This window comes from Penicillium mononematosum, assembly GCF_028829835.1.
Source record: "Penicillium mononematosum strain IBT 11891 chromosome Unknown utg000002l:1.0-8112719.0:1.0-8118358.0, whole genome shotgun sequence".
In the NCBI taxonomy this organism is placed as follows: Eukaryota; Fungi; Ascomycota; class Eurotiomycetes; order Eurotiales; family Aspergillaceae; genus Penicillium; species Penicillium mononematosum.
In genome coordinates this window covers 1,710,964-1,734,754 of record NW_026643272.1, presented here as the reverse complement: position 1 = coordinate 1,734,754, position 23,791 = coordinate 1,710,964, and the positions used below count along the sequence as shown (strand labels likewise).

The window sequence follows — 23,791 nt, the reverse complement described above, 5'->3', positions numbered from 1 at the left end:
GGGATAGACGATCATATAGCTAGCCCCCGTTAGTTAACGATTTAGTGTTAGTGCCATCCGGTGCCCTTCAGCCAAGAGCCTCCGTTCCCACCTGATTTTGTCAGCCTTTGACGAAACTCGTATTGATGTCATCTTTGGAGTGAAGACATAACATTTAGGTGGGTGACAGGGGCAGGTCCATATAGGTTGTCAGTTGGCCAGGTCAGGCGAACGGGACACCATGGCGGGGATGGCTTGGCAGTAGGGCTGAGCTTCTGAACTTGCCAGATGAATTTCATGACTTGATGAACTGCTCTTTTCCCCCGGATGATCTGAAGTACAGCCTCGGTGCGTTTCAAGAGAAGATTTTAGTGAAGTTATGACGTCCCCGGTTCCAGTCGCGTGGGCACATGGTCGATTTTCTCGGCATATTTTCCATCTAGTACATTTACTGGATATAAACAACGAAATACGCCTAAATAGACCCCTCGAGATACGTTAGATGGACTAAGGGTTGGGCTATGAATACATATTCTACGACCCCTGAGGTCACTTGCTATCACCATGTATCAAGTCTATATTTAGTAACCTTCCGGTTAACTTCTACGAAATGTACACTATCCAGACATATCAGATCATTCCTGCAGCGGGTATCCGTATCCAACCAACATAGCAGGCTCGTCAATGTTGTGATGTTGGTAACTGCAAATAGGAAAAAGGTTAACTGCCAGGCCAGTGAAGCGGGATAAAAGAGAATTACCTGAGGACGCCAACAGCGCCAGGGTCCAGCATCAGAGAAAGAGGGAACTCCATAGGATATCCCAGCCAGCGCTTGGTAAAGGCACGAAGCAAGTGTCCGTGTGCAACAAGCAAGATATCAGAAGGGTTCTCTCCGTGCATGTTGTCCTTGTGGATCGCGCGAATTTCTTGAATGAGGTTATCAAGACGGTCCGTCACCTGTTGCGCAGACCTGTATTGATCTGGTCAGATATACTCTATCGTAGGCGCCTGCGCCTAAACCCCAAAGTTTTTCTTTTTCTAAGAAAAGACTTACTCTCCATTCTCACAGCCGTCTCTCCAGATATCCCACTCGCTCTCGGTATCCAGACCATGCTCCTTTCTCAAGGCCCGAATTTCTTTAGTCAACAGGCCTTCATACAGACCGTAGTCCCACTCGGCCAGTCTGTCTGTCTCAGAGATCTTCTGCGCATCTTTAAGCGACTGCTTATCGGCATCAGAGAAAGCAATCTCAAATGTCTGCATCGCTCGCCTGCGAGGACTGATGTAGACATGCGCAAGCTTGGCGGGGTCAATCAGTCTGCCAGATCCGACAATCATCTTGCCAGATGCAGTGACCTGGTTGATACCATCTTGGGTGAGCTCAAGCTCAGTGATTCCGGTGTACCGTCCGTTCTTGGACCACTCCGTTTGCCCTAAAATCTAGTTAGATTACAGAAAGAAGATGATATTGACATTATGGGACATACCGTGTCGGTAGAGGAAGACACGGGGGGTGCCAGAGTCTTTATCGGGCATTTTGGGCTATTATTCAAGGGTATTCCAAGGGTGGTTGTTGAAAGTGGGTTGCGGGATTGTGGGAAAAGTGGAAAGGATTTCCGCCCCGGTGAGTTCTGAACTCCGCCACGTGTACGAACTCAACTTGTAAGTAGAATATTGGCCTTTTATTCTGTTTGTTTCTAAGTAATAAAGAGAATCGTGTAAAAGAGCATTGAGGAATGGGGGTACTTGATATGTATCTATGGGTGCTTTTGCCCCGCCATCGCGGGGTTTGGGGATTTTTATAGGGTTTTATAAGTCAATGGTGTCTTGTACAATATAGATCATGTACGATAGACTGAAGCGTATGTTTAGAGTATCTATAGCCTAGAATAAATATTTCCTCGTTTTCAAGACATTAATATCAGTAAACGAGCTCTAAGATACTCATAGTATCTATCGAGTATGGTAGTGTCTCACCAACAATCACCTTTTATCGAACTATGCGGATATATAGGCCTTTTTCTTTGTCTTACCCCTATTGAAATGATCGTTTAATTTCGAAAAGAAGTACCAATATTATATGCGCAATGATACCACAATAGCAATGGCCCTAACCAAGATTAGCTTAGGGTCTGTATTTCCTATCTATCACAATAACCAGCTCTTTTTGCCTAGATCAAATCCCAGCATGTGTACGAAGTACAACTCTATATACAGAGATTGTGATCCGGTTAATACCTTGCATAGTCGGGCCAAAACTGAATAGTTTTAGCCCTTGCATAGTCTAGGTCTTAGCGTTTCCCAGACTCCCGTCAAGCCCTTTTATTATGGTTATCCTAACAAAGAAAACATAAGCCTAATCAACTGAACTTCTTAATCCGATATACCAAATTGTATTCATACATTTGTATTCGACACAAAACGAGACTTGAACAGGTAGGTGATATATAGATCCATCCACAGAACGAGGTTAATTAACATTATCTATGGATACCAGTCAAGGAGGCTCCTCCAACATTCTAACATGCCTTCAACAATTCCACCCATGCTACCCACCCTATCATCCTCTGAACGTCCAAACGCCCTCCGATACTATCCCCGACGGAAATACCGTCCTAGTCGAGCTCCCGTCCGCCCGGTCTATACAAATGCAAACCCGTTCATCTGTCACTCCTCCTCACACTCGTTGACGCATTCCTGGCCAAAACATCATGCAGTCAATTGCCCGCGATGCCATCGACACCATAGCGTCAGTTTCTGCAGACAGCAACGGCAGTGAGAAGGATTTGAGCTTCTTGTTTTGGGGATATGATATGATTGTGAAATGATTAGGCCAAGAGTATCTAAGGATGTTTTTCTACATCCTGGAATTTGACTTCCAAGTGAGAGTGGTGAGAGTAGTGTTTAATGTATCAGGTAATTCTTTGTCGTATTTTTTTTGATTTAATAGGAGAAGAGAGAATGAATGTTTCATTATCGTCGTTGTCGAGAGAAAAAGGATCATTGACGAAGAACATAAAGGCCCTGCTTAGTCTTGGAACATTGTTCATGGGGACATCCATGGATGATAGCCAAAGGGTTGTGAGATGCAGAGATAAAGGAATAAAGGAAGGCTATTGTTAGAGACGAGAGGAAGTGAGCTCACTTCTCAAGGAGAGTCCTTGAAATGAGAGTGGTGGGAGGGTGAAATTGTAGGATCTCTGAAGTGAGGGCTCTATAGACCTAGGCATGTTGTTGGACTGCACTCTTCCATCTTTGTTCGAACTATGTGATCAAATCCCGCCCATTCGGCTCAATCTAGTCCATCCTACAATGTTCTATATGTATTATAAGTACCTGCTCGAGGCGACGGACTTGGAATCGGTATCGTAGATGACCTAGGGTCCGCTCTATGGTATATATCTACCAAGTCTGATAATCTCAGGAGACGCATGATTCAGCCAATCCCATTAATATTGCTGTTCCCACGGGCATCTGTCCTAGTCTAGAGACAAGCGTATTCTCCACTATCCTCTCCGAAGAATTCAAGCGTCAAAGCCAACTTTCCAGTTTGTTCCTCAAGTTCGCTAGCAACTTTCCGTTTCTGCGCCTCAAGTTCAAAGATAGTGCGTGTTTGTTCGTCAATGATGCCTTTCTGTACATCGAGCTTCCTTGCCTGTCTTGCGAGTATGTCTCTGAATCGAGATAATATGTCCGTATATACCTGTTCAAACTGCGGCTCATCTTCATGATTGAGCATCGTATCCGAATGCTCGTCATTGCTGATAGTGGTTTCAACCAGATCCTTCAGTGTATTACGGATTAACTCGAGAGACTCCACACCGTCTGGTTTCGTTTTGCTGATCAGTTGTTCTTGGTACTCGAGCTCCGAGTACATTATGCTAGCAATGTGATAGATGACTTTCTCCACCTTCATGTCTCGTGTTTCTAGCGCAGACGCTATGCTGGTTTGTTTCTCGAGATCTCGAACTAGCCTTGCCTTTTGGCTCTCGACGTCGGCAGTCTTCTTTTTCTGTTCCCCGAGGTCACGAGCCAGCTTTCCTTTTTGGTACTGGAGGTTGGCGAGTGTCTCTCCTTGTATCCCGAGGTGACGAACTAGCATTCCTTGTTGGTAGTGGAGGTTCGCGATCGTCTTTGCCTGTTTCTCGAGATCACGAACTAACATTCCTTTTTGCCACCGGAAATTGGCGATCATCTTTCCTTGTTCTCCGAGATCACGAAATAACATTTCTTTTTGCCAGTAGAGATCGGCGACAATCTTTTTCTGTTTCTCGAGATCACCAACTAGCGTTGCTTTTTGGCACTGGAGGTCGGCGATCATCTCTTCGTGTCTCTTAAGATCACGAACTCGCATTCCCCTTAGGCACTGAAGGTCGACGGTCTTCTTTGTCTGTTTCGCGAGATCACTGACTAGCCTTTCTTTTCGGGACTCGAGGTCGGCGATCCTTTTTGCCTGTTTCTGACGCTTGTGCGGAATATTTGCTAAGCGTTGTGCACACCGGCGGACTGTTTCTTTGTGGGATTGTTCGAGGTTGAGGATAATATCCTCCTGTTCCTTCATCTTACGTCTCAGCTGCGCATTTTGTTCCCGAGACTCCTTAAGCTTGTCGGCAAGGTCATGCTGCGACAGCGTGGAGGCCGATGATAGCCCAATATCATTGACCATACACTGCGGATTGACTGCAGATTCTGTCCACTTGGGTTCTTTGAGGAGCAAGCGATTTGTGTCTTGCTTCTGCTCTTCGAGGTCGCGTGCCGTCTTTGTGTTTTGCACTTCGAGCCCAAGGATAGCCGTCACGTCCATTTCGTTGGCGTGGCTGTCGCCTGCGTTCGGTGTTTGATGGCCAGATGTGGCTCCAGTGAGCACTCTTTCTAGTATATGGGTTTGAATGAGTTGAGTAGTGGTGAGCTGGAGCCCTATTGAGTGACACATATTTGAAGATGGGTGAGTTCTGTGAGTTAATTTGAGGGACAGGCGGAGGGTCCTTTCAAGGTTATATCGCCAGCCTTGCTCCGATTCCATATTTGGCCCGGAAGGCACTCCTATATGTATCCATGGATGTCCTTGGGACACACTATAATTTTACGAACTAAACCAATTTTAGAAGAAAAATACGTACATATGTACGTACATTTGTATGTAGTGAATTTGATTTGTGCCATCCATGGATGACACCTGGTTCTTTCCCTTTTCCGGTGCATATAGACCCTCGCCGAGTGGAAAATAAGACAGATATCGTTATAATGGGTCATAACACATGGACCATGAGAACAGACCTATTTTCAGGCCTCCATAACCAAAGGGCTGTGTGTCGCATGGTCTAGTAAAAAGGAAACTTGGTAATCCTGTGAATTGACCAAGGCGATCCCGTCCAATGACGAGACAGCAATTCTGGATGGCAGAATACCAGAGAATTGAACCAACCAAGTGCAGTTGCTAAGGCAGTGCTCGCAAGCAATAAAGGTTTCGGTGGGCGTTGCAAGAAGAGGGAACACCCAGGATACCAAAGATGCCCCAGAAAATGGGATAGGCTTCAGAGCAAGAAGTTTATCGATGCGCACTGAGTGAGTGGGTAGATATTCAACAGGCCTCAATTTCACCATTTCTTCGGGGCAGAAATCTCCGCCCGAGAGAATGAGGCAGAGACAGTCTCGTTTGCTTTCCGTCGTTGAATCGCTTTGATTCCCGTGCGGTCGGTGACCGTCGTAGCATTGATGATATTGTCGAATGCCTCGTCCTCGCTTCCTGCTGAGCCGGACTCAGCATCTGAGTCGACGTACAGCTGCTCCGGCCGCGAAATTTTCTCCGGCTGCTGCTTTCCCTCTTCCGGATTTTGGAACGACTTAGAATTGAGAATCTTGCGGCGGATTTCGGCCATTTGCTCTTCATCTTCAGAGTCATCGGAAATCGCAAATGGATCCTTGTCCTCGTCTTCCTCTTCGTCACTGCCCTCATTTTCGTCGTCTTCGTCTCCGCTTTCGTCGTCCTCGTCGTCGTCAGTTCGTGCGGGCAAACGATTGGTGTTTCCTTTGGTCCAGATATCATCACCTCCGTCAACGCGGTTGTCTTCGTATTCGCGTTCGATTTTAGCTAGCCATTCCTCTTCCGTCCTCTTCACATCCTCCTCTGTTTCGCAAGCGGCGTAGCGCGCCAGAAGCTCTTTGTTGATTTCCAAGAAAGATGGCCCATAGCTGAAATGCCTCAGTATATCTTCTGCCCATTCCAAGCGACCACAGATGGCGAAGCAAGCGGCGAGCGCTTCGACGCAGTTCAGACGCCATGGCTTGCCATAGTTAACCGTGTTGGCGGCGATAAGGTAGGGAACTATATAGCAAGAGAGTTAGAATACCATAAATCCAGTTGATCCTTGCCAAATTCTTATCACATACGAAGCCGTTCACATTTTCCGCCGATCCGCGACCAGGGCACTTCTTTGACTCGCACCCAAGAGCATTCCACCACAGCAGCACCGTGCTGTTCCATAATATCCTTGTCTGCGGGAGAGACAATTCGCTTGGCATTTGGACTAGTCAATGGTCAGTATACGAAATACGACAAACGAAAAGGCGCTGCGAAACATACGAGACGATCACACCGGGGTGCCGCTGACCGACGTGAAGCTCCCGCATCAGACCGAGCTTCATCAATCGCTTTCCTGAGCATCGCTTAGGATCACAGTGTCCCATATCCCAGCAGGCAGCCTTGTAAGCAGGCCTCGAGGAAGTCGCGCCCTCAACTTCATCACCGCGGGGCACTCGGGGGCGGGGGTTGCTGAATTTCTTGCCTCCTCGCGCGAAGTTGTCTTTTTTGTGGCGGACCATTGTGGATGATAAGATCGAAATTTGAAGAAAATATTCAAGAATACCCTACTTGGAGTATCTTGAAGTATTCTGTGGTGGTAAACGCGGTGATTGGGAAAAAAAGAGATCCAAGGCCAAGCACAAGCGCCACACGTGCAGCCTAAACGGGTTCTCCGCCCGGCTCCCCGTCCGCGACTGTACACATCTCCTCTGGATCCTTGTGCTGTCCATACCTCCCTCCTTATCTGAATAATACCTTTTTCCCCTCTTGTTTCCTCGTCCACCGTCATCCTGGAGGCTGCATCTGCACGAATGGCGGCTAGGGACCGCTTCGGTGTCTACGCTGAGCCAGGCGCTTCGCCGTTACAGCGGGCAGTTCGTGAGTTTAATGCTGAAATGGATGTAACACGAATGAACCGTACTGATGCTTAATTATCCGCAGGAAATGCCTGCGATCCTCAGAACTACGAGCCGAACCTAGCCCTGAACCTCGAAGTCGCGGATCTAATCAACTCCAAGAAAGGCAATGCGTGAGTGAGAACACCCATGTTGTATGGCGCACACTCATGAATTCACTTCTTAGGCCCCGAGAAGCCGCATTCGAGATCGTTCATCTTATCAATTCCCGAAATCAGAATGTCTCATTATTGGCGTTGGCGGTACGTGGGGAGCTCAAATGACAGCTGGCGTGGGGGAGACTGACAACCGCGGTTTCTAGCTACTCGATATTGCCGTCAAGAACTGCGGATATCCGTTCCATCTCCAGATCGGCACGAAGGAATTCTTGAATGAATTGGTCCGCAGGTTCCCCGAGCGACCACCCATACGGCCCTCGAGGGTCCAACACCGCATTTTGGAGTCGATCGAGGAGTGGCGCCAGACTATCTGCCAGACATCGCGCTATAAGGACGACCTCGGCTTCATTCGTGACATGCACCGTCTGCTGCTTTACAAGGGGTATATGTTCCCAGAGGTCCGCCGAGAAGATGCTGCGGTCTTGAACCCTAGTGATGTATGTGGCCCTACATGGTGTTGTTTTCGGAGTCAAATTAACGTTGACTAGAATCTCCGCTCAGCGGACGAGGATGGAAGAGGAAGAGAGGGAGGCACAGTCTGCCAAACTTCAAGAGCTGATTCGGAGAGGCACTCCCGCTGATCTGCAGGAAGCGAACCGTCTCATGAAGGTTATGGCCGGATTCGACAATAGACATAAGACTGACTATCGGGCAAAGGCCGCAGAGGAGGTTGTTAAGGTACAGCAAAAAGCCAAGATTCTCGAAGAGATGCTGCAGAATCAACAACCCGGGGAGACTCTCCCCCGAAGGCGACGTTTTTGAGGTAAGCGATAGAGTGTTGTTCTCCAGTTGATTGGTCCCTGACGCTCTACCAGGAACTTGCGAGTGCTTTGCAAAGCGCTCATCCCAAAATCCAGAAAATGTGCGAGGAAGAATCAGATGACCCCGAGGCCGTCCACAAGCTACTGGAGATAAACGACAGCATACATCGCACAATCGAGCGGTATAAGCTAGTCAAGAAGGGTGATCTGCATGCTGCATCTCAGATTCCCAAGGGTACTCTGGGCACCACGACCGGAGTCTCGAAAAATGCAAACAACGAGCTCTCTCTTATCGATTTCGACCCGGAGCCTGAACCCAGCTCCAACGGCAACGAGGCGGGGCCATCCCAGGGCGGTAACTCCTTGGAGAATGACCTGCTCGGCCTTTCGTTAGGTGAACAATCTCCGTCTCCCGGAGGTGGTATCTCTCTCGGATCTTCCAGTAAGTACGGCGACACAATATTCCAAAACACCATCACTGACCAATATCCAAGTGAATTTCCCATCCATGTCAGCAAGCCCAACACCGTCTGCCCCGTCACAACCTCAGCAGCAGGCGCCAACAGCCTTCAAACCTAATTATGATATCCTCTCTTCTATGAACAGTTCGCGACCCGTCTCTCAATCTCCCACGCCTGTCATGGGTGTCTCGTCCCAAGCCCAGTCCACAGCGACTCCGCCACCAGCAGCTGACCCATTTGCATCGCTCGTCTCTGCCAGCCCACGGGCAACATCTAGTCCCTTCCAACCACCGGCCCAAAGCCAACCTGCTCCGGCTTCGTCCTCATTGCTTGACCTGGTCGGAGACACAGGTCCGTCCCCGCAACCGGCGCGGCAGGCCGCTCCAGTGGAAGATGATGAGTGGGATTTCGCATCCGCATTGCCAGCGAGCAATGCGCTTCCATCGACCAATAAGATCCAAGTCCTGAACTCTCAGCTCCGTGTCGACTTTGCTGCACGCCGGGTGCCGAACCAGACACGCCAGGTCCACATTGTAGCCATATTCTCAAACGCGACTACCCAAAGTATTGGAGATCTCCATTTCCAGGTCGCTGTGGAGAAGGTAAGCCATTTGCCACTATTTAACATAGTCCACTTTCTAGATGAGTTTACTGACAATTGAATAGTCCTACACGCTACAGCTTCGGCCGCAATCAGGCCGAGACATTGCACCCCAGCAGCAAAATGGGGTCCAACAGGAGATGCTCATAGATGGAATTGACGTTGGGAAGGGCAACTCGGTGAAGATTCGGTTCAAAGTATCTTACAAGCTTGGCAGCGAGGCCCGTGAGGAGCAGGGAATGGTACCACCGCTGGGAATCGCCTAAACGCCGACCCCATAACTTTATCTTGCTGTCCGTGTCCGTGTGTCCTGAGATCTCCCTCTAGGTTTGTCTGACGAGGCTTCCCCCCCCCGAGCGGACAACCTAACATACACACCGGTTGAATCGTAGTCTTATCTATTGATGCTGGCTACTCCATCCAGCGCAGCATCATCCGCTGATTTGGCCCTTCTCTGCCCTTGATTGGTGTCCTTTCCCCTTGGCTTTGCACTCATTGAGAACTTAGCGTCTTTTGCCTATCCGTGCTGTTTATAAGATTTCATTTACAATTGTTTTCCACTTCTGGCAAGGGACGGTGTGCGTCTGGTTGGATTGATTGATTCATGCAGATATGAAAGTAATCAGCATTGGAGGATCGAATCAATGAACAAACCCAGTTCTCTCCATGCGAAAAAGCGAGAGAGGTCGATGCCCTTGTCATACTTCAGATCTGTCCTATACAACCAGGTCTCCCGGCCCGGTGACTGACCGTACCGTCCTAACTGTAACCAACCCGAGAACCGGGTACAAGGAACCAGCCCTAGCGCTAGAACCTACCTGGGTACCTACCTGCAGGCACGCTCGTGGTATGTCCCCCAAATGAGAAACAATAAAAATCAGAAAATCAGTTCTGCCAAGATTTCCCCTGCATAGCCCACCCAACGCCACGGCCACGGTGATATGGCTAGCCACACATTCCCTTCCGAGTATATATGCCTGCAGATCTCCGTGCAGCACTTTCCCAAACCTCGGCCTGGCGGAAGTATGCGACATGAAGTATAGTTTGGGTTTATATAGTGGCTGTGCGTGGGAGTTTCTGGAGAACGTACTTGTTCGATCACCGATCGTTTGCCGAGGGATCGACTGCTAATGTTTATCTGGGAATTGGGTTATTCACCTGGGCAGATACCAGAGGGAAATACGAGACCCCTGAGATTAATTTTGATATCCAATGTTAATTTCCACCCGTGAACGTTTATGCATTCCCACACATGGTACGGAGTACATATCATATGTTCTCCGTACTTTGTCCCCATTGTACATCGTGAGCGATCAGCGGGGGATCGGCTTGATTGCCGGGTCTCCACCACGTTGTAGTCAATCTGCTAATTAAACTTCAATTGGCATCGTCAATTTGCCAATCATGTCAAGACGAATAGGACACGGTCCATGTAAAGAAATGAAGGAGTATGACATCGGATTGTTGGCAGTGGCGACTTCAGGGGCATCAGGATATGTATGCTCAATGCCCAGCCCCTAGGTGGAGGTCTAGTCTCGGCCGGGTGGGATTAGGTAATCCGACCTTAGACCGGTGCCGAGGTGGCAAACCCCCAAGGATGTCCTCCAGGGCTACTTTCGACATGGCGTCTTTTTATTTTCCATGGAAGATGAGGCTAGATCAGGCAGGTATATGTCTGGTCAAGAGAAGGAAGAAGGATTTGGAAGGGTTTGGTGACAGATTTGTGTCTCCAGTAGGCCGGCACATGTGGGCAGTTGAGCCCATATCTTGTATCGTGTTGTATGCGGTATCACCTACATACATGGATGTAGCTACTAGTGATGGCTTGTGATAGTGGTCAATTGGTGTGATTCTGGATACCATGTATAATGTTTACTGCGGCTGGCGGCGGTTCATGCCTCGATTAGTACGTACTTTAGATTGTGTTGTTTGATCCTACCTAGTACATATACATACCGCAACAACCAACCCTAAGTGCAGAAATACTTTGTACTGCCGCGATAGATCGAGAACTACATGGATCGCTTGTAATAAAGGTCTTATCTTTCGAGTGTATGTATACAGTCAAGTCCACCACGTTGGTAGCTATTAGTAGAGTCACATACTCCAAGGTTGGAGATATTTCGCTACGCTGATTATAATATCAGTGAATTCCACGAAAATCTGTCGAGACAGCCTGGACCCTGTCCAGGCCTGCGTGGTAGGCCAAGGCACGTCAAGGAAATCGCCAGATTAGGAAGGCAGAGACAGGCTCTCCAGTCATTCATATTCAAACCTGAAGTTGACAAAAGATTTGCTCGGAATTTTCAATTGGCATAATCCAGATCCAGCAATATAGTTGTTTCCCTCGGGAAGCGTCCGCCAATAGTAATCCTTGTACCTGTTATACTAAGTGATCCATTCCACCTGGGCACTAAGATGTGATCATAGTATATCTGACGTGCAGTAATCTTATCCATAGATCTGTCAAGACAATATTTTCAATGTTCTTGACGACACGACATGCATTTAAATCATATAGCCTTAAATTTCAGGTCTCCTTGGAGGATAAAACTGAGTAACTAACCAACGGTCCAGCCCTGGCCCTGCCCGATCCGGCTATCACGTGGTACCATCGCGCTGCGTGCTATCGAAGGCACCTCTCATAGAAAAAGAGAAGCAAAAAAAAATTCGGTGGGGGTCCAACGCTTCAGGAAGATGATCAGCAGTGATTCTCGATACAGTAACATTTTATCGGAATACATCTATCAGGATCTGGAGTGCAGAGTAACGCCCCACTTAATCACTTGATGGTCTAGACCGTCAGTGCTAATCTGAAATTCATTGTAATCTCCTGATAATCACACTGGTATTCTGCAGATTTGCAGAAATTGGAAATAATCTCCAGGATGGACTAGGTAGACATGGGCCAGTGGCACCACGAGTCGAGCCACTCGTATTTGGCGGTTAGTGGCGCTCAGGCAGACTTGCCTAGAGGGGAGGGACTGGGCAACCATGGACCGAGCGGCCGTAAGTTTTCCAAGCGCCCAAACTATGATCGACTCGGTTCCGTGGTTGTGGCCCCAAGCTTGGGCTTAACTCCTCAGCCTTTTTGGTATTTAAATTACCCTCCCCCTCTTCTTTTTTTTTTTGATAGACTCTTACATAAATCTACTTCGCCTACTATGTCCAATATGCCCCTGTCAGATCTAGACCAGGATATTACGCCGATCCCCCGTTCACGGGAGGAGAACCAAGAAAGGTATGTACTACCAGATGGAGGGGAAAGGGAAAAAAAAAAATACTAACAAACCATCCAGAGCCTTTATTGCTGCGTCACGGCGAAAGGATCGCAGTTTAGATGCTCGCTTGGAATCTGCTAACCGGGCTTCTATGTTGCATAAGAAGCGCACGGGCAAGGCCTTTCACATCACCAAGGAGATTGTTGAGAAAGAAGCCATGTATGAAGAGGTCGATGAGCGGTATCAAGAAAAACGCATTCTTATGCTACAACGCCAGAACAAGGAAATTGAGAAGCAATTCCAAGACCATCTAATGGCCGCCTTTGCAGCCCGCGCTCAATTCAATTCTTCCATCCACAGCCGACGAGCAAGCCACATGACCCCACGCCCATCGGTCAATGGTGGTCCGCGCAAGATGAGCTTGGATCTATCTAATATGCGCTCTTCCTTCTCCCAAGGCTCAGGCTCAGGCTCAATGGCAAGCCCAATGCCAACGAGTGATGGCTATGTACTATCGCCCACGGCATCATACGACCCAAGTGCCCAGTCCTACATGGCCTGCATGAGCGGTTCCCAGACGCCATACTCCGACATGTGCTCTGCCTCAACCGGCCCATCGGGACTCCCAACCTACATGAGCCCACAAGCCTCAGCACCAGCACCATCCTGGAACTCCCAAGTACCCGCATGGGCCCCAATGCAACAGCAGAATCCAACCCCTGGGCAAACCCCCACAGACACGCATGCCGTGCAAATGTGGCAGCAGCAAATGATGCAGCAGTCCCAGGTTCCCGACACCGCAACCCAAATGCATCAGTTCAGAGACCGCCTTGCGTCCGCACCGGAATTGCCTCTGCAGCACTCTGCCGCCCCACCCATTCCTTCAGCATCCATCTCGGGCCCCACCGGCCACAGCCCTACCCATGGTCACTCGCGCGGCCAGTCCCAGCCATCGAATAACTTCCACAACCTCAGTCTCCTTACGCAGACCACACACCATTCCCACTCGCAGATCGCCCCCTCCAGTCTTAGCTCTCCTAAGATCGAGGCCCTCTCAGCGGGCACTCACTCCACTCCAGACTTTTGTCCCACTCCCAATACCCCACTGTCGCCGAGGACTGCTACCGCAAATGCTACTATGTCGCCCGGTGGGAAGGTCAACGGTGATGGCATTATGGTCTCGCATGAGGGGATGGATCCTGACTTCACGGATTTCAGTCAGTTTGCTTTCCACTTGGGTAACTCGACTGTTCCGCTTTCCGACCGTGACCAGGCTTTTGGCTTTGACGACCTGCTCGCTGTTGATGATTTCACCAGCGTCTCTTGTTAACTTCATCTATCTGTCTATCATGCCTATTATGATCTACGATACCTGATATACCTAGGTAGTTATGGTTTTTTTCTTTGGTTCTTTCTTCTTTTTGGATTTGGGTGTATATCGGGTTGGTTGGCTTTACACATTCGCTCTTGTATCATATTCTATTTATCTTCTCACATTTATCTCACATTTAATATCCTGAACAGGAGTCAGGGTTGGAGATGTTTGTATGTATCGGATGAACCGTTGCTCTTCTTTCTCTTTTTTTCATCAAACTTTACTCTACTTTTCTTCAATGTATGTACAGTAACACGAAGAGACAAATTCTATCCACTTTTCTTTTTCAATCTCCCTATTAAATTTTCACCTTGGTGGATTTAACGTTGCAGGACTTGACGTTGCATTGATCCGCAAACAACCCTCACAGTCCGTGTCCTAATCCGGAGCCTCCCCACAATTCCTCCAAGGACTGCGCGATTATTGGCATCCCATTTTCTTTCGTGGGATAAGTCTGGTCCCAGACTCTTTTCTCCACCGGGCCGTGCCAGTAGATCTGTAGCTATAGCTACAGCTATAGCTTCCCCTCAGTGTAGTTTTACCCCCCCACCCAGACATTACATAGGAATGATATTTTACCTTTATCTTCCCTTAACCAGGACTGCATTTTTAGCTTTAACTTCGAGTAAATCCAAACCACTGAATTTACAACTTTCTCCCTTCAAAATGCCGCATCTAGTAAACCAACTCCACAACCAACATACACCCTTGGTAGTAAGTCTTTAGCCCTACCTACGTAGGTCTACTCCACGATGAAAAAGAACAGAAGAGCCCTGCAGGGTTATGAGGTATTCCTCAACCCACCAAAGCAGTTCCTCATGGACCACGTACCTACTCGCAATCCAGCGATCAGACCATCCTCAACCGTGGAACACCCCGCCTTAATTTGTCACATCGTGACCACCGTGCTATGTCATAGCCCTGGTCCCTCAGTAGATTCCAGCCCAGGCCTTGCGTGATGTATGGAAACAGGTACTTTTGTTCTCTCGGTTGCAGGGGAGAACTCTGCTTTCTCTGCTTTGTCTTTGAAATTCCCTTGATTTGGAATATTGGTTTCCGTCTCGTGTATTACCTCGGGACTGTTCTGAAATCGTTCTGATCACGCGGTGAGATAGGCTTCCTTGGATAAATTGCAATTTGGGAATAAGGTTGACTTGACTGCTGCAAGTGATAGTTTCCTCGTGTACTAGTAGATTTAAAGTTGATATTGAGCGAAAGTAAATCCCCAAGGTTGAAATTGAAGTGCCCCGTGCCTGCGGAATTGGCGGTTGTTTTCCCGTCCCTGCTTGACCGATGAGGCGTTCCCGAGATTATGGATTAACGGCGATCGTGCAGGATCGACTTATTCTTGAAAGGGTACCTACATACGGAGTACCTAGTGCATTGATCTCCTACCAGCTCCCAGCGATGCTATTGTAAATATTAAACAGGGCAAATTTAATATAATATCTATACACAAAACTCAAATTTCTTTTTTTAAAAAAACCCCAGCAACACTCAAAAGTAACCAACTAGAGGGGGAGAAAAGAAAAAGAGTGACTTGCAGAATCCCAGATTGCGGGGTTAAGGTTGCAGCTCGGCAAAGCCAAGCCCGTATTTTAATTGGCCAACAACAAACTAGCGCCCGCACTGACCCATGAAAAGTATAGAGTCCATCAATACCACTACCACGGTCGAAAGACCAGTCCGAGGGCAGCGTACCAACGGGTAAGACCTGGGTATTGCCGGCAAAAGACATTTTGAATCATACCTCAAAACTCTAATTCATCTCGCCAGTGGAGTACCTAGGTAGAGGGGCAAACCCCGTGCCGCTCAAACGGGGGCCAAGTCTAGCACCCACCCAGTAAATGCTTGCCTGGATGTGGGTTAGCGCTAGGGTTCGCATAGTTGGATCTGGTTGGACTGGACTGCAACGCTGGCCCCGTGCGCACTTGCGGAGGGGTGATTGGTGGCGATTTTCCATTTCCCGCTGGTTTTGTGGCTTCGGGATCCTGTGGGTGGCCTGTCAGATTGACTGATTGGGATGGGGGTTACTTCCAAGGCCGATGATAGGTCCATGAGTGGTGATTGTGATTGTGATGGATAGATGGCCCGGTGTGATAGCTGTGGAGGGGGTGATTCGTGAATTCTGAACTGACTCGTCTTTTGTGCCCTCGTTGGGACTTACGTACCTGCGTTTGATTAAGATCAGGTCATGGGGTCCAGATCGGTCGATTTGGAAGCTTATCTTTGCACGCTATTCGTCCAAATCTTACTATGGCCAGGGATACTTGTAGTAAACGATCCATGTTCATACCTCAAATGAACCTCGTAAATCCAGCCTCATCTAGGTATCTTCTGATCCTTCCTAATCGAGACGCCTCTATAATATAGCCTAGCGATAATTCCCAATTCGCGCGGAAATGCGCCAAGGGTATTTCCATGATAAGCGTCCAATCCAATCTCTCGGTGCGTGGTGGAGCAAAAGTGGCTTCCGACGAACCATATCGGATGGGCGGAGTGGCTGTGGATGCGTTCGTGGGCAGGAGGACCCTTCCCCGGATTTTAGAGAGTTGACAATCTCGCGATTTGGTCTAAGCTTATGTCTTTTGAGTTTAATACGAATCCTCTTTTTCGCTTTATTCTTGTAAGGAAATTATCGATCACATTGGTTCTCGGTGTAGAATTGATCTATTCATGACATACTCTGTACATTGAAAATTATTATCAAACCTCTATCTCGACTTAGCCTAATTCTAGTATGGAGAAACAATATCTTCTATTCCAAATCAGCCTAAATCAAACCGCAACCGACACCCCATCCGCGCGATGCCGCATAAGCTGAGCAAATAGGAGGATTAAACTAAAATATGACGGGCCAGTGAAAGGCAGGAAGAAGCCAAATGCCGGACATGAACCGACGTACGCTAGATCCACACATAGAGACCTGCAGCTGATCAACGCCCCCCTGAGTCATGGTCAAACGCAATTCAACGCAAAATGCCACCCAAATGACGGAATACGAGGGCCAAGAGCACCTTGATTTGGAATCGGTCTTGTCCGACCAAGCTGGATGTGCAGAAGTGGATAATCCATCATTGCGTGTGTGGTAGTGTTTGCGCCGGTGGACAGCGCTGGATGGGACACAATAAGACTGCTTTGCGGGTGCCGGAGATGTTTATCCGGGTGATAGGTGCGGTTTTCTTTCTGTGCGGATCCGGGTTTTGTCCGAGTTAAGATGGTTTGTCTGATCGGCGTGGCGATGTGGGTTTGATCGGCTTTGTCCGATGATTACTGATTTTAACCTAGTGTGAATGTATAGATCTGGCTCAACCCGGTAAGATAGAGACTCAAAATTCAGCTGTGATAAATCGCAGGGTCTACCAGGAGGCAAGTGAGGGACTATGTAGGGATATGGTCAATTAGAAGTTGTTTGGTAATGTTTATCCACAATCGAAATTAAATCCGCTGTTAAAGACGATAATGAGAGGCTGGGCAAGTCCGAAGGTCCATCCGCTTGCGTCCTATCCTGTATAACTGATCAAGTGGGACAAACATTCATAACTAGTGGGCGTGGTGGGCCTTGGGCTTTCTACAGACCCAAACACATCGGACAGAGCCAGTGTGTATGTCGGGTTTTCAAAATACAAGCGTACTGAGAACAATGCTCTGCAATAGAGAATAGAGCCCAAGTACAAAACGCAGTGTATGCTTTTACATACCACGGCTGAAAAGCTCCCGGCCAATGTCACCGCTGCGGCGCACACTCTGGCTTGACGAACTACTGCGTCGGCGGCGGCTACGAGACTCCGCGGGGTCAGCTGGGTTCAGCCCGCTAGCTCGGGCATGCAAATTCAGAATGTCAGTCAAACTGACTACTCCAACTAGACGCCCGGACAGTCGGGCCCCGTCTAGGGCGGAGGAGGGAATAGAATGCGAGATGGGCGATGGCACTGGGACCGACACGCCTGGGGCTGGGTATGTGTAGGGTGGGTTAGGGGCTGGTAGGTGAGGCGCAGTGTATTGAGAGGGCTGCGTAGGAGGGGTCACGGGTGCAGAAGGAGACGGTGGTGGTGAATTTGCAATATATCCGGTAGTTGGGCCGATGCTGTTGGAAAGAGGGATGTGTACTGAAGACTGCGATGGAGTTGGCGGTCCCGATGAAGTTGGAGATAATGGATCGGTCACCCAGAGCCTAAAGTAGCAGTTAGTACACCAGTACGCCTTCTGTTTATATCTCAAATGTGCAGTAGTTACCGATGTGACCGGGTTGCCACGAGCTTTGCGACTGTGTGAGCCAGTGTCGATCCAGGATTGACGTGGAAGACGGGGAATGAGTCTTTACCCTCCATCAATCCCCTTGTGGAAAGAATGACCGAGATGAAGTGAGTACAGGTGTTTTGAAGAAGTGGCAATGAAGATGATCGGGTCAAAAGCTGCGAAATTGTGAGTATGTTGTGCCAAGCCCAGATGCTTCCTCACATACCTTGACATCCGCTGTGGAGATATTCCCAAGAACGTTAAAGTGGTTATCAACAACCACGATCGAGGACATACCCTCGTTGTTCATCATATGAAGGGCTTCGGAGAGGGGTCTATCACCACTGCAAATGACAAAATGGCGGTTAGATTGCTCTTTAAGAATTCATCAAACGACTTACTTGATTGAGATGACTTCATGAGATCCAATAACCAGCTCGCGCAGAGCCTTCGGGTAGAGCTCTTCAATGATTGGGAAGCTGCGGACATTTTCCCAGAGGAACTTGACCAGTCGGAACTGGCTGAAGATTCCGACCACTTCTTGGTCATTCGACTCATTGACCACCACAACCCGGTGAACACCACCACCAAATATCTCCACTGCGGCCAAGACATTGGCCGACGCCGGTAGTTTGATCAGCGGTTCCTTCTCCATACCGAACTTCTTGACATCTCTCAGGGGAATAGGTACGCCGTCGTGAGCTTTCTTGGCTAGCTCTTCATATGACGCTTGATGCGCTTCGTCGGGGTGTGTCAGGCCCGCTGCCAGCAGGAGATAGGAGTTGAGATCGGCATAGTCGAACGTGCCAACGGCAGAAGTGGCTTCAGGCGTCTCGCGAATCAACAACACAGCTGCACCTGAATCAATCAAGATCTAGTTGGACGAACATGTTAGTCCAAGGGCAGAGGGTGTTGGCTTAGTGATGTACTCACATTAGTCGCATCTTCAATTCCCGTATCAAGCTCGACAAACTTCAGGTCATCCGGGCTGACCAGCTCGCCAATTGAGATCTCTCTCCAATCACGACCAACAAAGGCAGGGTTGGTGGTCTTCGGCACCGGGGGATTATCGATGAGGCTCTGGACGGCGGACTGTGGGAGGGACGGTTGCCGGCGTGCGCGGGGAGAGCCGGGTGGGCCACGAAGCGATTCGCTCAAGCTTTGTCTGTGCTGGTGGTTTGCTGAAACGCGGAGTTGGTTTCGTGCAGAGGGAGACCGGGATTCGATGCTGGATCGTGGAGAAGCAATGGACGCACTATTGAGGGAAGTGTCGGACCCTTGGCGGGAGTGCAAGCGGTCCGCCATATCAGAAATTGTCGGAAGTTTAGCCAAAGACAAGGGTCACCAATATGTTGACGTGGAACTTGGGAAGTTGATCCCACTGAGGTCATCAGGTGATGTTGATCATATTAAGCGGGTCCATAAGCGGGGTAAACCATGGAGCCAATCAAAATACATCAATATCAACTGGATGCACCTGGGGATGTGCTGTTGTAAATCTATCTCTGATTCTAAAAAGATATGTCAGGCGTAAATAAATGGTAAGCCAAGAAAATGCAATCAGAACTATTCTGGACATCGATGTTCAAGATATTGTGGCCTTATCACGGCAAAGGCGTTGGCTACAACTGCTTGGTCTATAGAGCTCATCATTTTCAATGCCCTCAAGAGTTTGATTCTTGGTCTCGGGTATCAGCAAGGTTACGAGAGCAGTGAGAAGCATAATGCCCGAGAACAGCCCAAGGACACCCTCCAAGCCGATTGTGTCTTCGACAGTACCGAAAGCAAATGCAGTTATAATTGCGCCGCATTTTCCAGCAGCAGCAGATATTCCATGTGCTGTTCCTCGAACCCGCGTTGGAAACACTTCTGCGGGAATCAGGAACGTCGTGCAATTGGGGCCAACGGTCAGGAAAAACTGCGAGAGGGCAAAGATAATCATCAAGCCAGCTGTCGGGGAGTGTGCGCTCTGTGTGCTGATTCCAGCCCATATAGCATAAAGTATGCACACCACGATACATGTCCAGAATTGTTGGCGTACACGACCGATACAATCAGGAAGGAAGATGCCGACGTAGAATCCGGGGAGGTAGCCTGCCGCCTGTATGATTATATTGCCCACCGCAGTGTTGTACAGGGTCTGCCAGGTTGTTGCTCCATTTGCATAACCGATTCTGGCTAGTATAATGCTTTGGTTGAGGTTGATACCGTAGTATGCGATATCGCTATGTGTATTAGTTTCGGGAGCCTTTTTTCCAAGGGCCATTCTAACTCACAACAAGAACCAGGAGCCTGCCGTTGCGAATAGCACTTTGGCATGTTTCCAGTGACTAAAGTATTCGCAAAAGTCTTCCCACTGCTTCTTGAATGTGCGTTTCTTCCCAGATGTGTCATCGCAGACATCTAAACAGCATTAGCTATCTTTAGAATACAACAGCAAGGTGCTCTCACATTGCTTATAGGGCAGTGTCTCCGCGATCGTCAACCGGGCATAGAGAGTGAACGCTGCTGGTACAATTCCAATACCCAGTAGCAAGCGCCAGATCCATTCGAGATGGCTCAGATTGTTGGCTATCGAGCCCTCGAATGCCTTGAGCAAGGTCAGAAACACAATGCTGGCTGCCGTATTACCAAGGCCGATATTCGAGAAGACAGTCAACACTTGGATAGCACGGGAGCCAAATGGTGACTTTTCTGCCGATAAAGATGAAGATAATGGATAGTCTCCCTCATGTTAGACCCGTTATGCCTCAAAAAACGAACATGACTTACCAGCCCCAGTTCCAACCCCGGTCACAACACGAAATACTGCAATCCACGCCGTCACAGACTGGGCCGACATCCGGTTCCAAGGTAACAAGACTACCATCAAGGTTCCGGATATAGTAAGGAGAAGCTCTTTACCATAGATAGTATGGCGACCCCAAACATCGCTCAAAACCCCAAAAAGAAGCTGGCCAACTACCATGCCCAAGCTCAGGCCACCTTTCATAATGTCGCTGTCGACTGTCGGTACCTTGCCATCTTGGAAGTATAGATATCCCAGGATTGGTACCACTATTTAGTATTAGCCTTTGGTCTCGCATTGATTGCAAGTCACTCACCAAGTCCAATCGTCAAGTTGAGATATCCATCCGCGAAGAATCCAACGCCCGCAGTGATCACAAACCTCAATTTGGCTCCCAGAGGTGCCATTGGAACGAATCAAGTAATTCTTGAGGTTGACAGGAATAAAAGTGATTGAGACAATGCAAAATCCTATTCCAGCATTGCGGAGATACATATTGTTGTCTTCTTACCCGAATAGTCGGATTATATACTCTTTAACGCGTATAATAGGCATAACCAAGATATTACCTAACTAGGTAGTATCTCGGTTCGAATTACCATTATGTTACATCCATGTTGGACATGACACTCATCGCCAAGGAAGAAAGATGCAATGAGGAACGCCAAAGCTCCCACGGGGGACAAGCTAAGATAGGCAGAGGCCAGTCGGAAACCCGCAGTGTCCCCACGTGGAGTCTTACTCCGACATTCCCCCCATATAATAAGCACCCGAGTATATATCTTCGGTGGGAAGTCCGCATTTTTCAGATGGGACAAGTTATGCTCATTGTGTTGTTGATTGACTGCCCAGGTGGGATGAATGTCTGATGCAAACAATGCAAATTCGGATTCCAATCTCAATTGAACACACATTATGGACATCGAACTAGCCTCTCCGCCGGCAGTAAGTGCCCTGAGAGAATCGTTTGGCGATCGAAAGCCCCCCCGATATCACTCGGAAGATTACTGCTTGTGTAGCATGTCGAAAGCAAAAGGTTAGTCCATTGCTGAGTTGCCATAATGAAGCAATTAACTGACATGCGAGGAAGGTCAAATGCCATATGCGTGAGGGTCAAATGCCATGTTCGCGGTGCAAGAAGAGAGGTCTCCCTTGCAGTGTGAACCGAAGCTTGCAGACATTATTGGAAGACGATGTCACGTAAGTACGACGGAATTCTTGCACTGTCATTCCCTGATAGGTATCTAGATGGAAAGGCGCCGTGGTGCAAAAGATGCGGCGACTAGAAGAGGCTGTTGCAAATATTGCTGCCAAAGTTGACATCCCCGAGTTGCAATCTTTGCCAGCTGCCCCTGAAATACAAGATGGTTCTTCGGGTTCACCTGTTGAAGCTATTCATGAAGAAGTCACTGCGGGGGAAACCACGACCTCAAGTCAGGCACCTCAGCCAAAAGAGAATCATGAGCAACCGCAGACTTGGGAAGTGGTGATGGACCCCCGGGGCGGCCCGGCTTCCATCCCGGCTTCGTGTGTTTCAGAAAGTGGGAAGGCAGGCCCGCCAAACAGTGCATCAACTGCCCGTCGTCCAGACTTGATATCCACGGGACTTATCTCGCTACGCCAAGCCGTCGCATTATTCGAAACATATCATCTCAGACTTGATCATTTCCTCTATCGCATTCTTGGCGACCATATTAGTCTGGACTCGGTTCGGATCGCATCCCCACTGTTAACAACGGCTGTTTGCACCGTGGCTGCTTTGCATTCTCAATCCCTCGGTCATCTCTTTGAGACCTGCTACGGTGAATATAAGAATCTTGTCGCGGCCCAAACTTTCTCAAGGCATGCGAATGAAGATGACATCCGTGGCCTGTGTATTGGTGCGTTTTGGTTGCATGAACTTTCTTGGGCCTTGATCGGAAATGGTACGTGGCTGCAATATTCTGGTGAAACGAAGCTAACAGAACTAGCTGTCCGCGTTGCGTCGGAAATAAATCTCCATGGCGGTATCTACAAGGCCCTCAAAGGAGACCGCGATGGTTATCTTCAAGCTCGACTATATTATCTCGTCTATGTATGCGATCACCACTTTTCGATCGCCTATGGTCGACCCCCGATGTCCAGAGAAGGGTTCATAATCGAGTCGGCTAGTCGATTACTAGAAACCAAACATGCCACAGAAGATGATGCTAGATTAATCAGCCAAGTCAAAGAATGGTCAATCCTGGGTCGAGTCTTTGACAACTTCGGGGTTGACGTTGATACCCCTATTGCACCTCAGACACTCCCTCAACTGCGTCGATGCTCCATTTCTTTGGACACGTGGTTTGCAGATTGGAACGATAGCTTCAAAGTGAATCGGAATGTCGGAAATTATCCGCAAAAGGGAGTTGGTTTTCACTTCCATTTTGCAAAGTTATATCTTTGCTCGCACGCCTTTCGTGGTGTACCGAGCTCGGAGAGTGCACCTCAATACATGTCGCCTGAATTGGAGGAGATTGCCAATGCCGGTGTATTGTCAGCTATGTCAATCCTTCGGGTAATTGTGAACGATGCCGAGTTCCGATCATTCATGAATGGGCTTCCTTTATATTTTGATACTATGCTCGCGTTCGCCGTTGTTTTTCTCCTCAAAGTTGCCACAAAGTATGCATCTATGATCAGAATTGATACGGGCAAGATCCTTTCCTTGGTCACTGAGACTGTGGCTGCCCTGCGGGACATCACTCAATCTATGCATAAACACCACCTCCTTGTGGTTATTAGCGAAGGCTTGGGACGGCTGTTGAGTAGATGCCAGATGTCTACTCACACAACTAACCAAACAATGTATCGTCCGTCTCCTGCCCAGGAACAGCCCCCAGTGTTTGATTCAACTTGGATGGAAAACATGGCAAGCTTTGATTTTCAAACGAACTTTCCCGATGTTGACGACTGGTGGCTATATTATAATATATCAATGGGACCTTCTTGCCCTGAAGCATCGAGAT

At 48.6% G+C, this 23,791-nt stretch overlaps 8 protein-coding genes across 8 annotated transcripts; 3 read left to right on the top strand and 5 right to left on the bottom strand.

Moving 5' to 3' along the window:
* Nucleotides 1-614: 614 nt before the first annotated feature.
* On the bottom strand, nt 615-1,515 carry N7519_002402 (uncharacterized protein; the record flags this gene model as incomplete). Its single annotated transcript, XM_057289180.1, has 4 exons — nt 615-681; nt 740-949; nt 1,034-1,412; nt 1,467-1,515. The coding sequence occupies 4 exons, from the start codon at nt 1,513-1,515 to the stop codon at nt 615-617; spliced, it is 705 nt and encodes a 234-aa protein (XP_057150382.1).
* Nucleotides 1,516-3,463: 1,948 nt separating this feature from the next.
* Nucleotides 3,464-4,912, bottom strand: N7519_002401 (uncharacterized protein; the record flags this gene model as incomplete). The annotated part of the gene is made up of 1 exon (XM_057289179.1): nt 3,464-4,912. The coding sequence occupies one exon, from the start codon at nt 4,910-4,912 to the stop codon at nt 3,464-3,466; it is 1,449 nt and encodes a 482-aa protein (XP_057150381.1).
* A 664-nt stretch (nt 4,913-5,576) lies between these two features.
* On the bottom strand, nt 5,577-6,801 carry N7519_002400 (ribosome biogenesis TSR3 family protein; the record flags this gene model as incomplete). The annotated part of the gene is made up of 3 exons (XM_057289178.1): nt 5,577-6,304; nt 6,370-6,506; nt 6,563-6,801. 3 exons carry the CDS (start codon nt 6,799-6,801, stop codon nt 5,577-5,579), a joined length of 1,104 nt encoding a protein of 367 aa, XP_057150380.1.
* Nucleotides 6,802-7,092: 291 nt separating this feature from the next.
* On the top strand, nt 7,093-9,444 carry N7519_002399 (VHS domain protein; the record flags this gene model as incomplete). Its single annotated transcript, XM_057289177.1, has 8 exons — nt 7,093-7,159; nt 7,223-7,310; nt 7,364-7,439; nt 7,499-7,792; nt 7,857-8,109; nt 8,145-8,558; nt 8,611-9,179; nt 9,244-9,444. The coding sequence occupies 8 exons, from the start codon at nt 7,093-7,095 to the stop codon at nt 9,442-9,444; spliced, it is 1,962 nt and encodes a 653-aa protein (XP_057150379.1).
* A 2,898-nt stretch (nt 9,445-12,342) lies between these two features.
* N7519_002398 (uncharacterized protein) lies at nt 12,343-13,729 on the top strand (the record flags this gene model as incomplete). The annotated part of the gene is made up of 2 exons (XM_057289176.1): nt 12,343-12,419; nt 12,478-13,729. 2 exons carry the CDS (start codon nt 12,343-12,345, stop codon nt 13,727-13,729), a joined length of 1,329 nt encoding a protein of 442 aa, XP_057150378.1.
* Nucleotides 13,730-17,467: 3,738 nt separating this feature from the next.
* Nucleotides 17,468-19,318, bottom strand: N7519_002397 (CBS domain-containing protein; the record flags this gene model as incomplete). Its single annotated transcript, XM_057289175.1, has 5 exons — nt 17,468-17,948; nt 18,011-18,189; nt 18,240-18,357; nt 18,415-18,887; nt 18,947-19,318. 5 exons carry the CDS (start codon nt 19,316-19,318, stop codon nt 17,468-17,470), a joined length of 1,623 nt encoding a protein of 540 aa, XP_057150377.1.
* A 280-nt stretch (nt 19,319-19,598) lies between these two features.
* On the bottom strand, nt 19,599-21,208 carry N7519_002396 (uncharacterized protein; the record flags this gene model as incomplete). Its single annotated transcript, XM_057289174.1, has 5 exons — nt 19,599-20,238; nt 20,290-20,416; nt 20,465-20,737; nt 20,786-21,070; nt 21,118-21,208. 5 exons carry the CDS (start codon nt 21,206-21,208, stop codon nt 19,599-19,601), a joined length of 1,416 nt encoding a protein of 471 aa, XP_057150376.1.
* Nucleotides 21,209-21,716: 508 nt separating this feature from the next.
* On the top strand, nt 21,717-23,672 carry N7519_002395 (Zn(II)2Cys6 transcription factor; the record flags this gene model as incomplete). Its single annotated transcript, XM_057289173.1, has 5 exons — nt 21,717-21,746; nt 21,892-22,001; nt 22,050-22,726; nt 22,772-23,590; nt 23,653-23,672. The coding sequence occupies 5 exons, from the start codon at nt 21,717-21,719 to the stop codon at nt 23,670-23,672; spliced, it is 1,656 nt and encodes a 551-aa protein (XP_057150375.1).
* Nucleotides 23,673-23,791: the final 119 nt, after the last annotated feature.